This window comes from Castor canadensis, chromosome 16, assembly GCF_047511655.1.
Source record: "Castor canadensis chromosome 16, mCasCan1.hap1v2, whole genome shotgun sequence".
Lineage (NCBI taxonomy): Eukaryota > Metazoa > Chordata > Mammalia > Rodentia > Castoridae > Castor > Castor canadensis.
The window spans coordinates 15,778,395-15,797,902 of record NC_133401.1 but is presented as its reverse complement, the minus strand read 5'-3'; the positions used below and the strand labels follow the sequence as shown (position 1 = coordinate 15,797,902).

General features: G+C 40.7%; 1 protein-coding gene and 1 non-coding gene across 6 annotated transcripts in view; one reads left to right on the top strand and one right to left on the bottom strand.

Annotated features, from left to right (window-relative positions):
• Positions 1–1,514: 1,514 nt before the first annotated feature.
• Positions 1,515–19,508, top strand: part of LOC109692411 (uncharacterized) — a 38,263-nt gene continuing 20,269 nt past the window's right edge. Inside the window, exons 1-4 of one of the 5 annotated variants that reach the window (XM_074057507.1) lie at positions 1,575–1,653; positions 9,700–9,736; positions 16,275–16,511; positions 17,550–17,597. In XM_074057507.1, coding sequence (XP_073913608.1) covers positions 17,583–17,597 — 15 coding nt within the window. In that variant the 5' untranslated portion in view covers positions 1,575–1,653; positions 9,700–9,736; positions 16,275–16,511; positions 17,550–17,582. Of the gene's footprint in view, positions 1,654–9,699; positions 9,737–16,274; positions 16,512–17,549; positions 17,598–19,508 lie in introns of all 5 variants that reach the window. The other 4 variants (XM_074057510.1, XM_074057508.1, XM_020172996.2 and 1 more) reach the window with 4 other exon arrangements.
• Positions 10,220–10,352, bottom strand: LOC141418346 (small nucleolar RNA SNORA1). The gene has a single exon (XR_012443003.1). It is a non-coding gene; the product is annotated as a small nucleolar RNA SNORA1 (small nucleolar RNA).

Genomic DNA, 19,508 nt, shown 5'->3' with positions numbered 1-19,508 from the left:
AAAGTGATCACCATCTTTTAAACTGCTGAGCATTTTCACATGACTGTTTAGTCTTTTTCTTTTACTTCTTAGTAAGAGTACTTGCCTAGCCTTTTCCATGGTTCCACTTGGACGTCATGTGTGATCTTGTCAGCTATTTGTAGCATCCTATTTGCCTTATTCCTGCCTTTAAATCTAACTTCTAATTTACAGAATATTGAAGTTTCAAAATAATAAATTCCTGATTCAGGAAACCATCAGATCAATCCAGATTGTGAGGAATCCTACCTAACAATGACCTAGTTACTTCAGCAGGTGAAGGGCATGAAAGAAAGGAAGTTGATCTAGATTTCAAAAACTTCCAGGGCCAACATCAAATACAATTAACCTACTACCACAAAGAAAAAGAACATTTCCTGCCTAGGAGAAAAGTGGGCACTGAAGTTTTCTTTCCTTTCTTACATTCTTTTTGCTAAAATTTTCTGGATTGAGCTATTATGTAATCCACTTTCCTCAATGAATCCTCCTGCCTGCCATCAGACAACTTAAAGTATTTATGATATCATGAGCAGGATGAAAATAGGTGATGTCACAGAAGCTCAAAGAAAAAAAAAAGTCAAGATATAAAGCATTTGTCCTTCTCATAGTACGGCATTTTGTCTATCAATACACTCCTTCCATTTGTCTCATGACAACATTTCATAATCAGCAGTTAAATCCAAGTAATCATGGGTAATATTTGCTGCTTCTGCTTTGTGGTCTGAGCCGTGGGTGCATCTGTATTTTTGCTTCTTTGTGTTTTGGGTTCTTGACATCCACGTCTATTCTTGAGGATCTTGGATGGAGGTAGTGGAGTAGTAGCACTAACTAGTTCTAGATACATTCATGCCCACACAGAATAAAAAAGAATCCAGTCAAAGCAAGGTAGAGATCTAGTATTCTTTAAATTCAGCACCAATGCAGGTCAGCCCACATTCCTTTCAGTATTTGCATTGTTTTTGTTCACACTTCGCTTCCTTTTTATAACTTGATTTTTCTTTCTCTCACCCACCATGTTTGTATTTCAAGCAACTCCATTCTCCTTCGTTGGGTATTTTATAGAACCAGGTAGGGTTGAACTCATTGAGGGGTTCATCACGTTTGAAAGAAAAAAATTTCAAGAAAAAAGGAGATGAGTTGGGGAATAACTGAGGTCGACGAGTAGTCTAGCATTATATCTGTATTTCGATGGACTGCTCAAATGAGAAAGAGCTGAGTCGCAGGAAGGGCTACCCTGCAGGAGATTCTGGGAATTGTGGTCCAGAAGACCCACACAGTCACGACCTAGGAAAGGCGCCTTTAATGCACGGTCTACCGCAGAAAATAGAGAACTACATCACCGTCCGCCGTGTTAGGGAGATTTTGGCTTCAGGAAAGCGAATCTAGGGAATTTGATCCCGATTGGCCAGTTTAGAAACTCAAACCAGGGTCTCCTCAGCCGGAACTTCCGCCTGGGGAATTTTGGGAAATGGAGTCTTGGAACCCTGTTTTCCGGTTAACTTCCGGTGTAGGCGGCCGGCGCCGGGCTTATTCCGTCGGGAATTCTGGGAAGTGTAGTCCAGGCGGGCTGTGAGCCCAGAGCCACTTCCGGCCCAGGTAAGAGAGGCCGCGCGGCCTGCGTTTTTTCGCAAAAAGGTGAGCCTGTCCCTTCCTCCCTCCTGTCCCCTCCCCGCCTCCGTTCCGGTCTTTCGTGATTTTGCTCGGGGCCACAAGGAACCGGGCGATGGACCTTAGGGGAGAGAGTCTAATTATGGCGCAGGGCCGGGTTTATTTCCTTTGAATGAGCCGGGTGTGGGGCTGCTGGTGCATCTGGGCTCGGGGCGGGGCCGCCATCACCCGGGTTGAGGCCTGCGCTCCGCGCCCCCGGCGGCCCTTTTGCTGACCGTGTCCGGCGCCACCAGCAGTGTAGTCTGCGAGCAGCGTAGCCCTGCCTCAGTTTCCCCTTCTCTCACACCTTCTACCTAGGAATGATTTTTGAGTTAAATGGCTCAGAACAGTGGAAGAGAGGCCACTTGTTCTTAGTACTTTTTAATTTTCTGAGAAGCACCCAGTTCCTGAAAGCTTCAGCGACCCCAAGGAGGGTCGGAGCCCCACTTGCTGCAGTGTCCCCAGCCCCGCCCTGGTCCCTGTAAAAAAGTACCCGAATTCCCAATTTTTTTTGGGACTGGTCGCCCCTGGCTGTTGTCTGGGATGTCCGCTGTGATTTACGGCGGAGTGCGGATGAAGTTCTGGTGTCTCAGCCGCCTTTCCTCCCCAGCCTTGATTGGAAAAGGCTGCAGGGAAGAGGAGGGAACGGCCCCCAGTTGCACTTGGCATCTCTCCTTCTCCACTGCCCGCTCTTCCCTGGGAAGAGGTTTCCTCTGCTCATTGGCATATTCTTCTGCAGTTGCCCTAGTGTTGAAAAGATGCGGGGAGAGATAGGGCCTGAGTAATACAGTGTGTAGCACGTAGTGCTAAGTTTTATTCTGAGACTCATTTCAGTTGACATAGTTAATCATCACAAGAGTCCGTGGGGTGGGGCCCTGTCATTGCCACGTTAAAAATGAAACAGACACAGCCTAAGTCATTTACTAGCTGACACAGGTAGTAAGAGGCTGGGATTTGAATTTAAGTAGTTGCAGTCCATCGCTTCGGTTCTTAATGTGTTTCGAATTAGGCTGAGATGTGCTTGGGTTTTTTTTGTTTGTTTTCTTTTTTTGGAGGGTTCCGAAAGCAATGTTAATGAACTTTGATTTTTTTTTTTTTTTGGGTAAGTTTTTTCAGTCCTATGCAATTTAGTTATATTTTATTTGAAATACTTACAGTTCTCATTGCAGAAATGATTGGCTCTTGTAGAGGAATAAGAAAATATATATAGAAGAAATGTAATTACCCATGAACACCTGTAGCATATAGTGATCTCTTAATATTTTAATGTTTTCCTGATCAGTAGATTCAGTTTTAAAAATAGGTACTATGGAATATGTGTAAATGTAGTCAATATAATAAGAGTAAAGTAATGCTTTGAAACCACCACCAAACTTCACCATTATGACATTTACTGGTCTTGTTTGTATCCATTCCCTGCCAAGTATTTTAAAGCAGACCTCCAACATTGAGTTGATATGTGATGGATTGTTACAATTGCCAAATATGGATGATCACAAATGGCTTTTATCCAAGGCCAAGAAAAGATAGTCTAAGTATTGGTTCTTTGCAGCTTACAGAACGGTGCTTTCTTGAGAATGCTGGAGCACACCAGAGCATTGCCCATGGAGAGATAATGGTGAATTTTGTAGAGTTTGACTTGTTTGTGTCTTTTAGCTCTTGACTTCTTATCTTTCTTTTTTCCATACACTGAAAGTTCTTTTATTGCAGGAACCATGTTCTTGTACAGGTTTTTGTGCTTTTATCTCCCTCCCTCCCTCTCTCCTTCCTTCTATTTGCCTTTGTGTTTTTTCATGCCTCTCTGCACTGGCTGATTTTCAGGACAGTGTTGGGTGGGAGTGGTGACAATGAACATTGCCATCTTCTTCCTGACCATATAGGGAAAGCATTTTTATTTATTTGTTGTCCAAAACCAGAATGAAATTTTATTGTGTAGTTCATAGAAGTGTGACTAGTATTTTTCTGTGTAAAGCACACAACAGTTTTAAATACAACTGAGAGAAATGAGTCCCATGACAATGTTTGATACGAGCTGAACTTTACAGACACACTAAAAAAATTTAAACTGTCTTCTTTCTCCAGAGAATCCATTGTGCGTTTTTTTAGAGTAGGCATGGGGACATATCCCAGGCAAGGTCACAATGGTGTTTTATTGCCCTTGATGCTGGTTTTCTCTGCGCTTGCTGATCTGCTGTTGGGAAAGCATTTTTATAGGCAACTGTTCTTTCCTGGGATGACTCCCACTCAGAAGGGGTATACTGTTTTTATATATTGCTTGATTCGATTTGCTATTATTCAGTTAGGTTCACTGTCTTTGGTATCAGACTAATTTTGCCATCCTAAATTGAGTTAGGAAGTATTCTCTCTGTTGTACTTTCAGAAAGTCATGTAGAATTAATGTTATTTTTCTTTTGTTTGATAGAATTTAGCAGCAAAACCATAGCTTTGAGATTATATTTTGGAAGGTTTCAGTTTCTTTGGTTTCTGCTCATATCTTTATTGTTCCTTTTGCTTGTTTTGCTTTTCTAGTATCCTAGGAGGTTTCTTTTAAGAAGTTGATCAAATCTCAAACAGGAGAAACTCAGAGCAATCCAAGTGTAGAACATACCATAATCAGACTGCTGAAAACTAACGAAGAAGCTTGAAAGCAGCCAGAGAAAAATAATGCATTGCTTTTATGTTAGAGTTGTCACATGTTATGTGTATATACTTGAAAAACCCCATCAGTGTTACAAGTTTTGGTTTTTCTAGGCAGGTGCTCTATCACCTGAGCCACACCCCTAGCACAATTTTTGCTTTTAATAGTAAAACATATTTTTTAAAACTCAAGAATCTGTGGTATTTTCCTAGATGTTTACCATTCCGTTGCTTCTTCTTCCTTCCTGATGACCCAGGTTTCTTTCTTCTCTGTGAAGGATGTCTCTGAGCTGTCCTTTAGAGCTAGCGTGCTGCCTCCAAATCCTCCTAGATCATGTGAGAAAGTTTTTATTTCACCTTCCCTCCTGAATGATATTCTTAAATACTGTATCCTACGTGCACAATTCTACATTGACAGTTCTTTTCTTTTACCACTTTGGAAGTCCTGTGCCACTTCCTTTCGGCCTTTCTCTAATGAGAAATCTGGATTCCTTCAGATTGTTGTACCCCACAGGTAATGCATTGTTTTGCTCTGGCTACTTTGAAGAATTACCAGCTGGAACCTCTATACATGGGCAGACCCTTGGGTGCAGTTCCAAACTGACTTATGTAGAATTTTTAGGAGGTGGGATCAAGGATTTTAATTTTTTGGCAGTACTGGGGTTTGAACTCAGGGCCTCATGCTTGCTAGGCAGGCACTCTACCACTTGAGTCATTCAGCCAGCCATGTAAACATTTATTTTTTTAATGTCCGTACAGTAGAATTTATTCTTTTTGTTGCACAGTTCTATGAGTTTTGAGAATTATGTTAGATAAACTTCTGCAGTCAAGCTATAGAAAAGTTCCTTCATCCAAAACATTGTTTAATGGTACCTTTTGTAGTCAAACTCTTTCTCTGTTCTTAGTCCCAGGAGACCACTGATTTATTCCCCAGTCCTGTGGCCTTTGCCATAATATCACATGAATGAAATCAATGTGATGCTTAGCATTTTGCTAAATTTCATGAAGTCTGCTTTATCAGTTTTTTTAATGTGTTAAGCTTTTGGTGGTGTATGTCTGAAACATTTGCCTAACCTAGGGTCATATAGGTATTTTTTTCCTCCTACATTTTATTCTAAAATTTTACAGTTTTCTATTTTACATTTAGGTCTGTGATCCCTTTTGATTTAATTTTTGTATAAGGTGTGAAGTCTGATCAAAGTTGACTTTTTCTTTCTCTTCTCCCTTCTCTTTCCTTCCTTCCTCCCTCCTTCCCTCCCTTCCGCCTTTCCTTTCTTCCCGCCCTTCCTACCTTCCCTCCCTGCTCCAGTACCATTTATTGAAATGACTGTCCTTCATTGAATTGCCTATGCAGCTTGGTCAGAAGTCGGTTGGTCATTGTGTGTTTCTGGGCACTTGGCTGTCTTCCCTTCATCCTCACTTCTGGGCATCTGCAGATGCCACGGCTCTTGATTACTGTTGCTTTATGTCACATCTTGAAGTCACTGTTAATCCATCACATTTGATCTTCAGAATAGTTTGGACTATTTTAGCTCCTTTACTTTTCTGTAGAAAAAAATGTTTTGAGACAGAGTTTCCTATGTAACCCAGGCTAGCCTTGAACTTGAGGTCCTCCTGCCTCAGCCTTCAGAGTTCTGGGATTACCCAGGTGCACTACCACACCTGGGCCCATAGAAAATTTAAAATCAGCTTATCCTTATCTACCCCCCCCCCAAAAAAAAAACCCTGCTGTGATTTTAATTGGAATTGCATTGAATTTGTAGATTAGTTTAGGAAGACCTGATATTTTAACAATATTGGATGTTTAAATTCAAGAATATATTGCTTCTCCATTTAGTATTTAGTGTTTTGTGTCAAGGTATTAGACTATTTCATATACCACATTGAACTCATGAATGTAAACTTATTCTTTTAATATTTGTTGAGTCTGTAATGATATTCCTCCTTATATTCATTAAAATGTTTTTTGGAATTCTGGGGATTGAACCCAGGGCCTGATAATCATACACTGTACCACTGAACTACACCTCCACCCCATTCTTCCATTCTCACTTTTGGTAATTTGTGTCATTTCTCTTTCATTCTTTGTCAGTCTGATTAGAAATTTATTTTTTGTTGATTTTTTTCAAAGAATTTCCTGTGGCTTTTAAAAAATTGATATTGTTCAGGGGTCAGCAAAATTTTTCTTTCTTTTTAAAAAATGCTTACTGCTTGCTTGCTTTTTTTTTTGATGGCACTGGGGTTTGAACTCAGGACCTCACAAATGCTAGGCAGGTACTTTACCACTTGAGCCACTTCGCCAGCTGAGCAAAATCTTTCTTTAAAGGCTCAGACTGTAATATTTCAGCTTTTCCACTCAGTTGGCAAAATCAATGATACTACTTAAATATTTGTATAATAGGAGAGAAACCTTTTATTGACAGACTTCAGTGTATAACTACTGAGTACAATTTTTTTTTTTTTTTGTAATACAGAGTAATGAGAAGACTGGTGAGAAGACTGGAATTTTCTTTTGGGATTAACATTTAAGTTAATTGAAGTTCAAAGTTACGATTTCTTCATCAAAATTCAAATGTTCATATGTTATTCTGATTTGTAATGACATTTTTTGTATTTTATTTTTGAAAAGTGACTTTTAAAACAAATAAATACTACCAAGCCATGATAGTAGTCCATGGAACATTAGTGATTTGAAAGATATGGTAGGCTGGGTATGGCTTGCACTTCCAGGATGGTCAGTTTTGATCATCAACCTGATGGGATTGAAAGATGCCTAGGAGGTTGGTAAAGCATACCTCTATGTGTGTCTGTTAGATCATGAGGACTCTGACCTAATCAATTCTTTAATCCATTGATGGATTCAGAATTTGAATAGACTCTTGGAAGGTGGTAGATCTGTAGAAGGTGGGGCCTGGGTGCAGGAAGTACGTCACTGGAGGCGTGGCTTTGAAGGGTGTATCTTGTGTTGACCTCTTCTTATCTGTCTCAGTTGCTTTCCATCTACCATGAGGTGAGCAGCCCTGCTGTGCCCTGCCCTCCTACCATGGTGCTGTGCTTCACCACAGCCCCAGAACAATGGAGCCAGCCAACCATGGTCTGAAACCTCTGAAACTGTGAGCCAAAGTAAATCTTTCCTTCTTTAAATTTTTTCAGTTATTTATCACAGCTGTGAAAGGTCTGACTAACCCAACATCCTAATTCTCAGAGCCTTTGGATGGTACCTTACATGGGAGAAGAGATTTATGGGAGGCATTAAGTTATGACTCTTGAGATGGGTAGACCAGCCCTGTGTTATACAAGGATCCTGATAAGAGAGAAGGAGGAGGATCAAAGTTGGGAGAAAGTGATGTGGTGATGGAAGCAGAGACTGAAGTGGTGCATCCACAAGCCAAGGAACTCCAGCATCCTCTAGAGGGTGGGGATGGCTAGGAAAGGGATTCTGCCTTAGAAGGAACACATCTGTTGACATCTTGACTTTAGCCTAGCAACTGATTCAGACTTCTGACCCCCCCTAACTGAAAAAGAATAAATTGTATTGGTTTAAAAAGCCACTAGGTTTGTGGTAACTTGTTACAGCAGCAATACAAATGAATGCAGAAAGCATGAGGATTCTTCTCATGGGTTCTTTTGACATTTGTCTTTAATGTGTCACTGAGTTCTTAATAATCCCTTCCAGTAGGGGGGTAGGAAGCCCTTCAGTTGAACACTGCAGTTGGACAGTGGAATGGTTTTTGACATGGGGAGTCCCTTGCACTTAGATATGGGTGTGAAACACTGCTAGGATTGTGAAGATTCAGCTCAGATTACATAGTCTGCGAGTTTGTGTGGGGATGGAGGTCTGACTTGTTTTAACTTCTGACAGCGCTGAAATTGATAAAGTAGCTGGGTGTGGCCTGTCATCTACACATTAGTTATCTTTGAAATGGCTTTACTACAATTCATATTCACAAAGAAGTGCTGCTTTACCGTCTAATTTTAAGATTCATTGAGAAATGTTATCAACTCTGCAGCTAATGCTAATTTCCACAGCCATCCAGTATTTGCTAATAGGGGTCAAGAGCACTTCTTATTCAGAGATATTTCAATCTCAGTCCTGAGGAAAAACATCATCATAAAACTTTATGCCACTCAGCCATTGGGCTCTTGTCTGGTAGGGCAAGTCAGGAGTCTTCTGTATCTGACAGAATTCACAACACTGGCAATGGGTAAGTCCATGAGGGTTAGTGAAGTTCACTGCCTGCACTGCTGGTTCAGTGGCACATGATAGATCACAATATTACCAGCAGAATACCTGCCGGCCCAGTGCACAGGGAACCACCACAGACTTTAAACACACTTTAAAACAAGCTTTCTAAACCTGAGCAACTCACCCCATTTCTGCTCCCACAATCTCAACATATAACACATTTTTGTAGATTGTACTGCTTTGGGCTATTCTGAATTAGCGTTTATTTTCAACGTCTTTAAAAATAGTTTCACCTGTAGTTCTTCTATACAGACTATTCCTAGAGGGTTATTTTTCAGTCACTTCCAGTTTGGCCTTGACTCTTTGAATAAACAACAGCCACGTAGCATCAGTAACATTGTGGTATCATCAAAAGCCAGACATAACTCGTTATCATCATTTCCCTTGTGTTTTAATATTCCTGTGTCCTCAGCTCTCAGAGCAACTGCTCTTGCACAGAGTCAAATTAAACAAATTGATTTTCTCTGGACACACTTCCTTGCTTGAGGCAATCAAACCTGATTTAATGAGCTCATCCCTGGAAAATTTCTTCCCTTGCTTGAGTTAGAAATAGAAGCTGAACATCTGACTATCCAAATCTTGCTTTGGGTGCAGTCTCAATTTCATTGTTTTTGTGAAGAAATTCTGCTCTGATGAGACATTCATTTTATTTTAAATTTTCTCATTTTTCTGATCATTGTGAATTTAATGTGAATTGGTAATATTTGTGATGGGCACTTATTCTGACACTGTTGACTGTGTTGTATTCATTTAGCTTAACTATGTGGTCACTGCACAGCAGCAAAAGACTTTGCCACCTGATTCAGTATCAAATATCTCACTTTCCCCATCCCTTAAAAGTGTGACAAGTTCTGTGTTTTGGCTCTTTTCTTGTTTTGGCATGATTAATACCTTCTGATAAAAAAAGATTAAAATACTAGGCTACCATAACACATTTGATACTTGAAATGCTGTTTTTGGTTAGCAGTGTTTAACATGATTGACGCGATTTGTACTGTGCTTAACAACAACACAGAGGTGAGATTGGCACATGTGGTCTCTGTCGCAGTCAAAACTCTGCTGCTGTAATGCACAGCAGCCTTGGGCAGCCCATGAACAAATGAGCATGGTGGTGTTCCAGTAACCCTGTGTATTTTTTTTTTTTTTTCTAGGTACTGGGGTTTGAACTCAAGGCCTCTTGCTTGCTAGGTAGGTTTTCTACTCCTTGAGCATATCCCATAACCTTTCTTTTGCTTTAGTTGTTTTTCAGGTAGGTTCTTGTGATTTTTGTCTAGGCTAGCCTAGCACTGCAATTGACCTATCTATGTCTTGCAGTAACTGGGATTACAGGCATGAGGCAATGCACCTGGCCGCTAACATTTGAATTTTGTATAATTTTTACATCATTTTTTTTAGGAAAATTATTTAATGTCAATGAATTATTTAATAATTTTACATGTTTTGGTTGGTTTTACTGCACATCAAGGTCACCTTTAAAGTTGATTTTTCTTCCAGGATAGCCCTCTTTAAAAGATGCTTAATCCAGTTGTCCTGAGGACCTGTGGGATTTAATTTCCTGAAGCAATTTATTGTTCAGTCCTAGGAGATTAATTATAGAGAGCACTTTATAAATACCAAGTTTTTCTAGGAAACATTTTTCTCATTGCATCTTTTCATCCATGAGCTTAAGCAAAATGTTACAGATCTCATTGTCACCACTGCAATGCATTTACTGTGATGGAAGCATGACCTGTGTCTCAATTTAGCCACACTGACCAATCTAGGACACCAATCAGCAGTGCCCCCTCTCATCTGGAATGAGGCAATAGTTTTTACATCACAAAATAACATTCTTTTGATTTTTTTCAAAACATTTAAAAATGTAAAAACCATTCTTAAGCTTACAGCTTGTATAGAAACAAGGAATGGGCTGAATCTGGCCATGAGTCATATTTTGCCAAACTCTGATTTTGTGTGTAGTGTTTTTGTGTTTTCAATTTCATTGATTCTTGTTTTATGGTTATCATTTGCTTTTGTTCTGCTTGCTTTGGATTTAATTCGCCCTTTGATTTAAGATTTCTTTCCTAATATGTGCACAATTGCTATACATTTCTTTGTAATGTCTGCTTTATTAGTGTGGCATACATTTTGATATGTTGCATCTTTATTCTGATTCCACTCAAAATATGCTCCCCCCCACTTTTTGCCTGTTCTGGGGAGTGAGTCCAGGGATTTGGGTGTGCTTGGCAAGTGTTCTACAGTGGAGCTGCACCCTGGCACTCTTAACTTTTGTGACTGACTTCATTGGTTGCTTAGAAATGTGCTGTTTATTTGCAGATGTTTGGGGATCATATAGATATCTTTTTGATATAAACTTTTAGCTTAATTCTGTTATGCTTAGAGAAAATACTTTGTGTGACTTAAATTCCCATAAAATTATTAAAATGTTTTATGAAAAATGCAGTATCTGAAGTACAAAATTCATTTGGTGTACTCACTAGCAGACGGGAGACGACAGAGGAAAGAATGAATGAACTTGAAGATAGATGAATACGAATATTGTACTCTGAGCAACAGAAAAAAACGTTGAAAAACTAGCAGACCTGGAGGAACATGTGGCATGTGCCAACAGTGACATTCATGTTATTGAGTCTCAAAAGAAGAGAGGAATATTTGTGTGCTACTGGCTGAAAACTGCTCACATTTAATGAGAGTCTTAAATGAACAGATTCAAGAGGCCCAAATATAATAAATACCATGAAAATCACTTCTGGATGCATTATATTCTAACTCCTGACAGTTAAACAAAAACTCTTGAACACAGCTAATGAAAGTGACACATCTTGTCTGGTAGGAAAGTGATTTAGGTGTCTACAAATTTCTCAGGAAAAAACATGGAGGCCAGAAAATGTCAGAACAGCAGCTTTAAGAAAGAAATCATTAGTCCACAATTCTATATCCAGGGAAAATTTCTTTTGGAAATGAAGGGGAACATGTCATACCTGTGCCAGAAAACACACCAAAGGCAGTTCTTTAGGCCAAACAGAAATGATGCCAGATGGAGATGAGATGAAAAGTTCAGAAGTGAAGAAGCAGCATGTAGAGCAGTTAGTGTTTTTATAAATATGAAATACTGTTGCATCTTAAAATATATTATATTGCTGTTTAAAGTCAAAATTACAACTTTCATGGCTAGACTTTTTTTTTTTAATCTATAGAAGAGTATATACAACTGAAACACAAAGGGGGAGGTTAAAGGGAACTGTGATGGCAAGGCCTCTGAATTTTACAAGTTGTAGTAAAACAGTAACACTAAATACACTGTAAAAAAATCAATACGTGCATCACAACCCTAAGACAATCACTAAAACAAACGAAAACCCGGGAGATACGGCCAAATGCTAATAGATAAATTAAAATGAGTGAAAAAGCAAAAAAAAGTTAAAATAACCCAAAGAAGGCAGAAAAGGAGTAATAGGGGAAACAAATCAATGAGGTGAGAACAAACAAAAATAATCATGGTAGATTAAAATCTAGCTGCATCAGTGATTATATGAAATGTGAATGGAACAAATGCATCAATTAAACTGCATTATAAGTAAGGTAAAGGGCAAGATTGTAAAAGAATCCAATTTTAGATGTAAGGATACGTAGGTTAACCGTTAAAAAGATGAGCTGGGTGCAGTGGTGCATGCCTGTAAACCCAGGTGATTGGGAGTCAGAGATAAGATTGTACTTTAAGGGCAGCCTGGGCAAAAACAAACCCTATCTCAAACAAACAAAACAGCGATGGTGGGTCATGCCTGTAATTCCAGCTATTCAGGAGTCTAGGTAGGAGGATCCTGGTGTAAAGCTAGCCTGGGCAAAAGTGCAAGACCCTATATAAAAAATAATTCAAAAAGTGCTGGGGGCATGGCTTAAGTGATGGGGCACTTGCATAGCAAGTGAGAGGCCCTGAGTTCAACCCCCAGTGCTTCCAAAAACGAAGTTCAGATAAAAAAAAAAAGTTACATGATGGAGTGGCTATATCATGAGACAGGAGACCTCACGCCAAGACTCTTCGCAGAGATGGTGAAAGACACCACACCAACGCTCAGTCACCCAGTGAGCATCATAGGCCTAAGTGTGATCACAAAACAGCAGCTACTTGAAGAAAACTGGAAAGAGTTGAAAGAAGAGCTAAGAAACCCACATAGCTTCTTGGCACTCTTCTCTCAGTGACCAACAGGGCGAGTGAGGATGCAAAGACTAGCACAGTACTGTTAACCACTGGACCTCATTGATGTTGCTGGACCATGCCATCAGAAAACACAGAATGTGCATGTGAGTTACTGCATCTCAGTGCTGACAAACACAGCACTGTTCTGCTGGTGGCTCTCCTCTGTCTTCCGCCCTGCTGCAGGCTTCTAGGGCTCTCGGTGTGCCGCTGCCCAGTGCAGGGATGGGCAGAGCAGAGTTATGCAGTGTCTTTTTGGTGGTTGGTACAGCTATTCCACAAATTAATGTACACAGTGATGGGTTCTTTATGACGTTTTCATGCATGTATCCAATGTATTTCATATTAGATGAAATGAGGTGACCCACTCATCACCTTCTCTTCTCCCCCTACCCTTTCTTGTTGGTCCCCCTCTCCAAATAGTCCCCTTTTATGTCTTTTTTCACTTAAAATATTCATTTATTCATTCAAAATAAAGATAAACCTGCAAATGACAATTTCATTCTTCTTTATGGCTAAGTAGTACTCCACTGTGTGTGTGTGTGTGTGTGTGTGTGTGTGTGTGTGTGTGTGTGTGTGTATCACCTTTATCCATTCATCTATTCATGGGTAACCAAGATGATTCTGTAACTTGGATATTGTGAACAGTACCACAGTTAGCACAAGTGTAGGGGTGTCTCTGTCGTATGCTGACTTTGGTTCTTGTGGCTATATACCCAGGAGTGGTGTAGCAGGATCATATAGCAGACCTGCTTATGAAGCACCTGCCAAACTGATTTCCATAGTGGCTGGACTAACCTACACTCCCATCAACACTGGATCAGACCGCAGTCCTTACCTGTATTTGTTGTTTGTGTTCTTGATGATTACCGTTCTGACTGGGAGGAGATGGAGTCTCGGTGTTGCTTTGATTTGCGTTTCTCTGATGGCTTAGGATGCTAAGCATTTCTTCATGGATTTATTGGCCATTGCTGCTTTGAGAGCTGTTGAGTTTATTGTCCCATTTATTGACTGGATTATTTACTGTTTTGTTGTTTAACTTTTTGAGTTCTTTATGTATTCTGGACATTAACCAGCAAACAGGGATCTTCAACTTGCATTCAAGTTTTCTACAGATAGATGTGAGAGAAATAAGTAATTTAAATATCCCCCACCTGCTATCTCTAATCGGTTTTGGTGGGATGTTAGAACCACTAATTTTTCAGAATGTTTCACTCCTTAGAAACAAACAAAGGCTAATGTATGGGCTCTGTGTTTATTTCATGGTGACAATAAATGCAGATGGCACTAACAATAGCTAACATTTATTGGGTGTTTATTGTGAACAACACCAGGCTTTTTTTTTTTTTTTTTGTGGTACCGGTGCTTGAACTCGGGGCCTACCACTTGAGCCACTCCACCAGCCCTTTCTTGTGATGAGTATTTTCAAGATAGGGCCTCACAAACTGTTTGCCCTGGCTGGCTTCGAACCGTGATCCTCCTGATCTCTGCTTCCTGAGTAGCTGGGATTATAGCTGTGAGCCACACCAGTGCCCCACTAACACCAACTTTCTAATGCTTTGGTGCATTCATCTCATTTGTTCATCTTCTTTATTGATTTATTGATTGAAGATTGATGGTGCTGGGGTGGAAGCAGAGTCTCATACATGCTAGGCAACACTGAGCCACACCCCAACCCATTTATTCCTCTTAACTCCTCTACTTTTGTCTCCATTTTACAGATAAAGATATAAAGGTCCAGATAGGTTAATTAGCTTGCACAAGTTCACTCTGCCAGAGTCAGGATTCAGTATGGCAGCATGATTCTGCAGCCGGGCTCTGGACCACAGCCCTCTGCACTCATTAGTTGCACAGCGCCAAAGCAGCTCATGAGGCTGCAGCAAACCTCGTGTACAGGTGTCCTGCAGCAGGGGGCTTGGAGGCCTAGTGCTAGAGAGCGAAAGGGTCTAGGACAGCCTGTGACTTGTTTCTGTACGTCCCCTCCCTAGCTGAGAGTGGTTTTTACATTCATAGGACTGTAAGAAATAGAACCGTATTGAACAGAAGGCAGTGTGTGACCTGCAAAGCCTAGACTGTTCCATTCTCTGTCCCTTCACACACACAAAACATTGCTAACTCCGGAGAGAAGGAAGGGGGATGGAAGGAGCTGCACTTGCAGGGCCCACAGGCCTTTGTTTTGAGGTCAAAGGATTTTCACAGCTGGAGTTGGTAGGGGCCACAGGGCTCAGGGAGAATGAGCAGAGGATCATGGACCTTCTGTGAGGCTGGCTAAGACTCTAGGCTTCAGGGCAGCATTCACACAGGCGGCCATGACTGCTTCTCAAGCCCCTCTCCGCTGTGTGGGTTGTCCTGTGACAGACCAGGTTTAAGGCTTCTCACCTCCCACTTCGGAGCACAGGGAAGCATGCCAAGAATCTGAACTTCATCCTAAAGGCACAGGGCCGCCATTGCTGATTTAACCAACAGGACCATCACCAGACTTCAGTGCTGCTCAACAGATAGAGACATAGGAACATTCTATAGGATGGCTGCTGTTTGTGAATTTAACAAGAACTGCCACTTATTTTATTCATTCATTCATTGAATTTGCAGTGCCTGCTATGGAACCCAAGACTTTGCACGTTAGGCAAGGGCTCTATCACCGAGCTGCACTTCCAGCCTACAGTTCATTTTTAATTCTGAGTCCCTTGGATGGTTAGTGGGCCCCTGTCTAAAAGAACCAGCAAGGCAGGTCTGAAGCCAAGCCTTCATCCTGAGTGTGGGCTTGCAAAGGTGTCCATAGCTGCTCTTAGCGACAGTTCCAGGAGCCTCTTGCAATAGAATAGGCATGGGCCCCAGGTCCTGCTCTGCCGCTGGCTTGTGCATTCCCTGGCAGTTCCCTGGTGTGGCTGCAAGGCCTCGTGATTAGGTACACGGGCTCAACTTGCAAACTGCCTGAATTTACTTGCGGTGTACTCCCTGCACTCTTGGTCCCTGTGGAGATTCAGAAACACTCTTCAACTCCCAGATCCTCACTTCCAAATAGATCCAGGGTGGGGGCCTGGGTGGGGATATTGTTTTGAAGAACCCCTAGTGAAGCCAGGGAGCTTGCAGATGGAGAACACAGACTGTGGGCTAATGATCTTGGCTGTTTTATTGGCTAAATGGATAATTATGAGCAAGTAACTTTTTTTTTTCAGTTCTGGGGATTAAACTCAGGGCCTTGCTCTTGCTAGACAACCATTCTACCACTTTGGCCACACCCCCAGTTCTTTGGCTTTTAGTTTGTTTTCCAGATAGGGCCTTGGGCTTTTGCCCAGGCTGGCTTGGGATTGTGATTCCCTGCCTCCGCCTTTAGCTGGGATTACAGGCATACTGTGCCCAGCCTCCTTAAAGTTTTGATGTCTTAGTATATTCTCACTGAATGAAAAAGGTACAGATTGTTCCTGCCTCTTGGGTCACTGTGAGGATTAAATGAGGAAGTTAGTTCCTCAAGGAACATGGTTTGGGTTGTGCTTTTCACCACCTTTTCTGCTTCTTTTTTTGCTGCAGGTACCCTGTGACTCTCATTCTGATTCAGTGTTCTGATGAGTTCCCTCTCTTGCATGGTAAATGTAACTCTGCCATCCTGCAGGGCTAAGAGCAGGCTGCGTACCCTCCAGTGAGATTGTCCATCCAAGTCCTCATCAAGCCTAGCTTTGGGGACCTCTCCCATGTTCTCCCAAAGGACGTGCTGCACACTCTCGTCTGGCATTCGTCTGGGAACTGGATTCCCTTACAAGGCACTTGGTAAATATTGCATAAGTGAGAGAAGACTCGGCTCATTCATTGCTGATTACACAGCCAAGTGAACCCTTGTTCTCAGTAGTTGTGCCTACATCCCATGATGTCCACAGCTGTGGCTGGAGTGGGCAGGGCCTGCTCCAGTAGCAGCCTTCTCTCCAAGGGGGGTGCTACAAGGCTCTGCTTTTCCTCAGTTCATGAGTAGCTTGTTTGTGTTTGTTTTTGAGTTCTTTCTCTTGTACAGATGGCCTCAAGTTGCCTGAGTTGCCTGAGAACAGAATAAGTTAGCAAACCTTGAGGAAGAACCCAGGAGGTTAAATACCTGGTCTCCGGACCCTCCCCAGGGTCAGCACCGAGCTGCTTTATGTGGAAGATGAGCACACTGAACCCCAAGACTGCTCACCAATGCAGTCTGCTCAAATTGAGGCAGAGGGTCCCAGTTTTTGTTTAAAAGTGAGAACTATATCAGCATCACCTTTTTTTTTTTTTGGTGTCCATGTGGGAAAATGAATGTACTGTTAGCTTCTGGCTAAAGGAGGGCATTTCCAACCGCTATCATTTCCTAAGGGAGGCCTCATTGTCTAACAAAATGTCATTACTGCTGCAGCCAATGTAGTAAGAAGCCTGTGTTACAGACATTGCAGAGCTGAGGGTGGCTTTTCCTGGCCAGGGCAGTAATCTTTGCATGCAGAGGTCATACAGAATACACTTGGAAAGGCAGTTTCTTGATGCAGACCAGTACCTTCCTCTCTGCAGCTGCACAGAAACACTGAGCCTTGGTGGAGTTGTAACAGCTCTGTGCACTCCCTCATCAGTTCCACCAGCATTCCCATCGTGTCGGTGCTCAGCGAGTGCACAGCAGCCCCAGATTCTGAACATAGGCGTTCTGTCCCTAGAAGTCACTTGTAACCGGCACATTTCACTGCCTCTCCTTTCCCTGGGAGGTGTGTGTCCATTGGGGAATGGACACCTTTCTCTAATTCACACAAAGATACATTTTCCTTTCTCTCATGACTTTTTCATTACCCTGTTCTACCTTCTCAGGGCTCTGCCTTTCCCTAGAAAAAGGAGGAGAAAATGACCAAACTCCAGGTGAGTTGATTCTCATTTCTGTCGTTAATATGTCACCTCATTCATCAGAGAATGGATACATTTTTTCCCTTTTCTTGACCAAATGTAAAGAATGACAGCAGTCATTTAATACCACTTATGTGTCTGGCTCTTCCTTTTTTTTTTTTCTTTTGTCCTCTAAAAATTTCATCTTAGTGTTTAATTTGATTTGTTATCTTTTCTTTTGGTTTTTTGAGACAGGGTTTCACTGACCTTAAATTTATGATCTTTCTGCTTCAGTCTCCTGAGTACTGGTATTACAGGTGTCACCACCAAACCTAACTTAATTATTTTTGTTTTACAAATATTAGTGTGAAAAAGAGCAGAAAAAATTATGTACATTTTACCTTGCTTACAAATCATTTGTTTTTTCCCCATGATCATTTAAAGAGTTTACATTCATAGCTATACTTGCAATAATATACACAGCTTTGAATTGGAGTTTTCCACTTAAAATAGTAGCATTCAATTTTTATCATCTAATATTATTTCAGTGAACTACTGTTAACTCCACCCTTTTTCTTTAAATTATTCCCATTAACAAGCTTCTAAGTTGTCCAGTGTTCTTGCTGCTCTACACTACAGTATCAGTTTTCATATGCATAATTTTTTATTCAAGAAGCAGTTCTGAAAGAATTATCTTAATGTTCTAGAGACAAAACTAAGTATATATGCATATATATTTTCCTAAGATATATATGTATGATACCTTTAGGTATTAAGAAAAATACCTAAAGTGTGATTTTTGTCTAACCAGTATCACATTGAAGCTAAACTTCAATTGATATTTTCATAAAAGAAGTTATTGTCTTTCATCCAAATACCTTAAGCTTTCTGTGTGCTTCACTAATCATGTATTGATTTATTTTATTAGAGTAATATTGGTACTTAATTTAAAGTTTGTTACTCATCTGTAGGGCCTGCAGTCATTTTCCATCTGTCAGTTTCATGGCTCTGAATGACTGCAGGGATGTCATCCCTGTTGGAATCATTTGCGTTGTTACATGAAGTTTCTTTTCTTGGCTTGAAGTTACGAAGTTTCTGATTGAAGTCCTTCAGGTTTCTGAACCTAGTTTCTTACATGAAGTTTTATGAATCTCTTGTTTGATGTTCAGGAAGGCCTTTGCCTTGTGGTTCAAGAGCCTCAGATACTGCACTTTGGTGGAGAGAGACAAAAAAGCAAACCAAACCAGGGTTCTCCACTCAGAGCTAGGGTTGGATGCTCCCAGATTCCAGCAGAATAAATGCAGGTTGAACAGGTCTTCATATAAAAATTAAAGATGTACTCATAGCAGAAAGTTATAAGACAAATATCAAAGTAGAATAAAAAGTGATTACTATGTTTGTGGAAGAACAAACCTTAATGACCCCAAGTGAATGTTATTGTAAAACAAGAAACAGAGATGAACAGCAAATATATGGAAAGAGAATGGTCTTTATTACTAATTGATTCCATGAGATTTTTTTTTAAATAAAAAAGCCTTTACTTTTAAAAAAGTTGTTACTTTCCAAAATTACTTCTGAGATTATCTAAGTTTTTTTTTTTAAAGTATTCATGTGCAGTATTGGGCCAATGTAGGATTTATACATTCTTGGAAGTAGAATAAGGTGAGGAAACCTTTTCTTGGGGAAACATCTGTCATTATGACTTCAGATCATTGAAGGTCATTATTTTTCAGCATGGCCATTTCTCCTTTTTGGTATATATTTTGAAGAGGTATTCATCAGAGGTCCAGGCTAAGGTCTGTAACTCTGGGGCATAGGTCTATGTAAGAGGGTGTTTTTTGCAACATTGTTTATAATAGGTAATCTAAAACCAAGTAAGTGTGTACTAATTGAATCAGCCATTTGTATTCTAGATCACTAGTTCCTTGAATAGCTATGCAGCCCTAA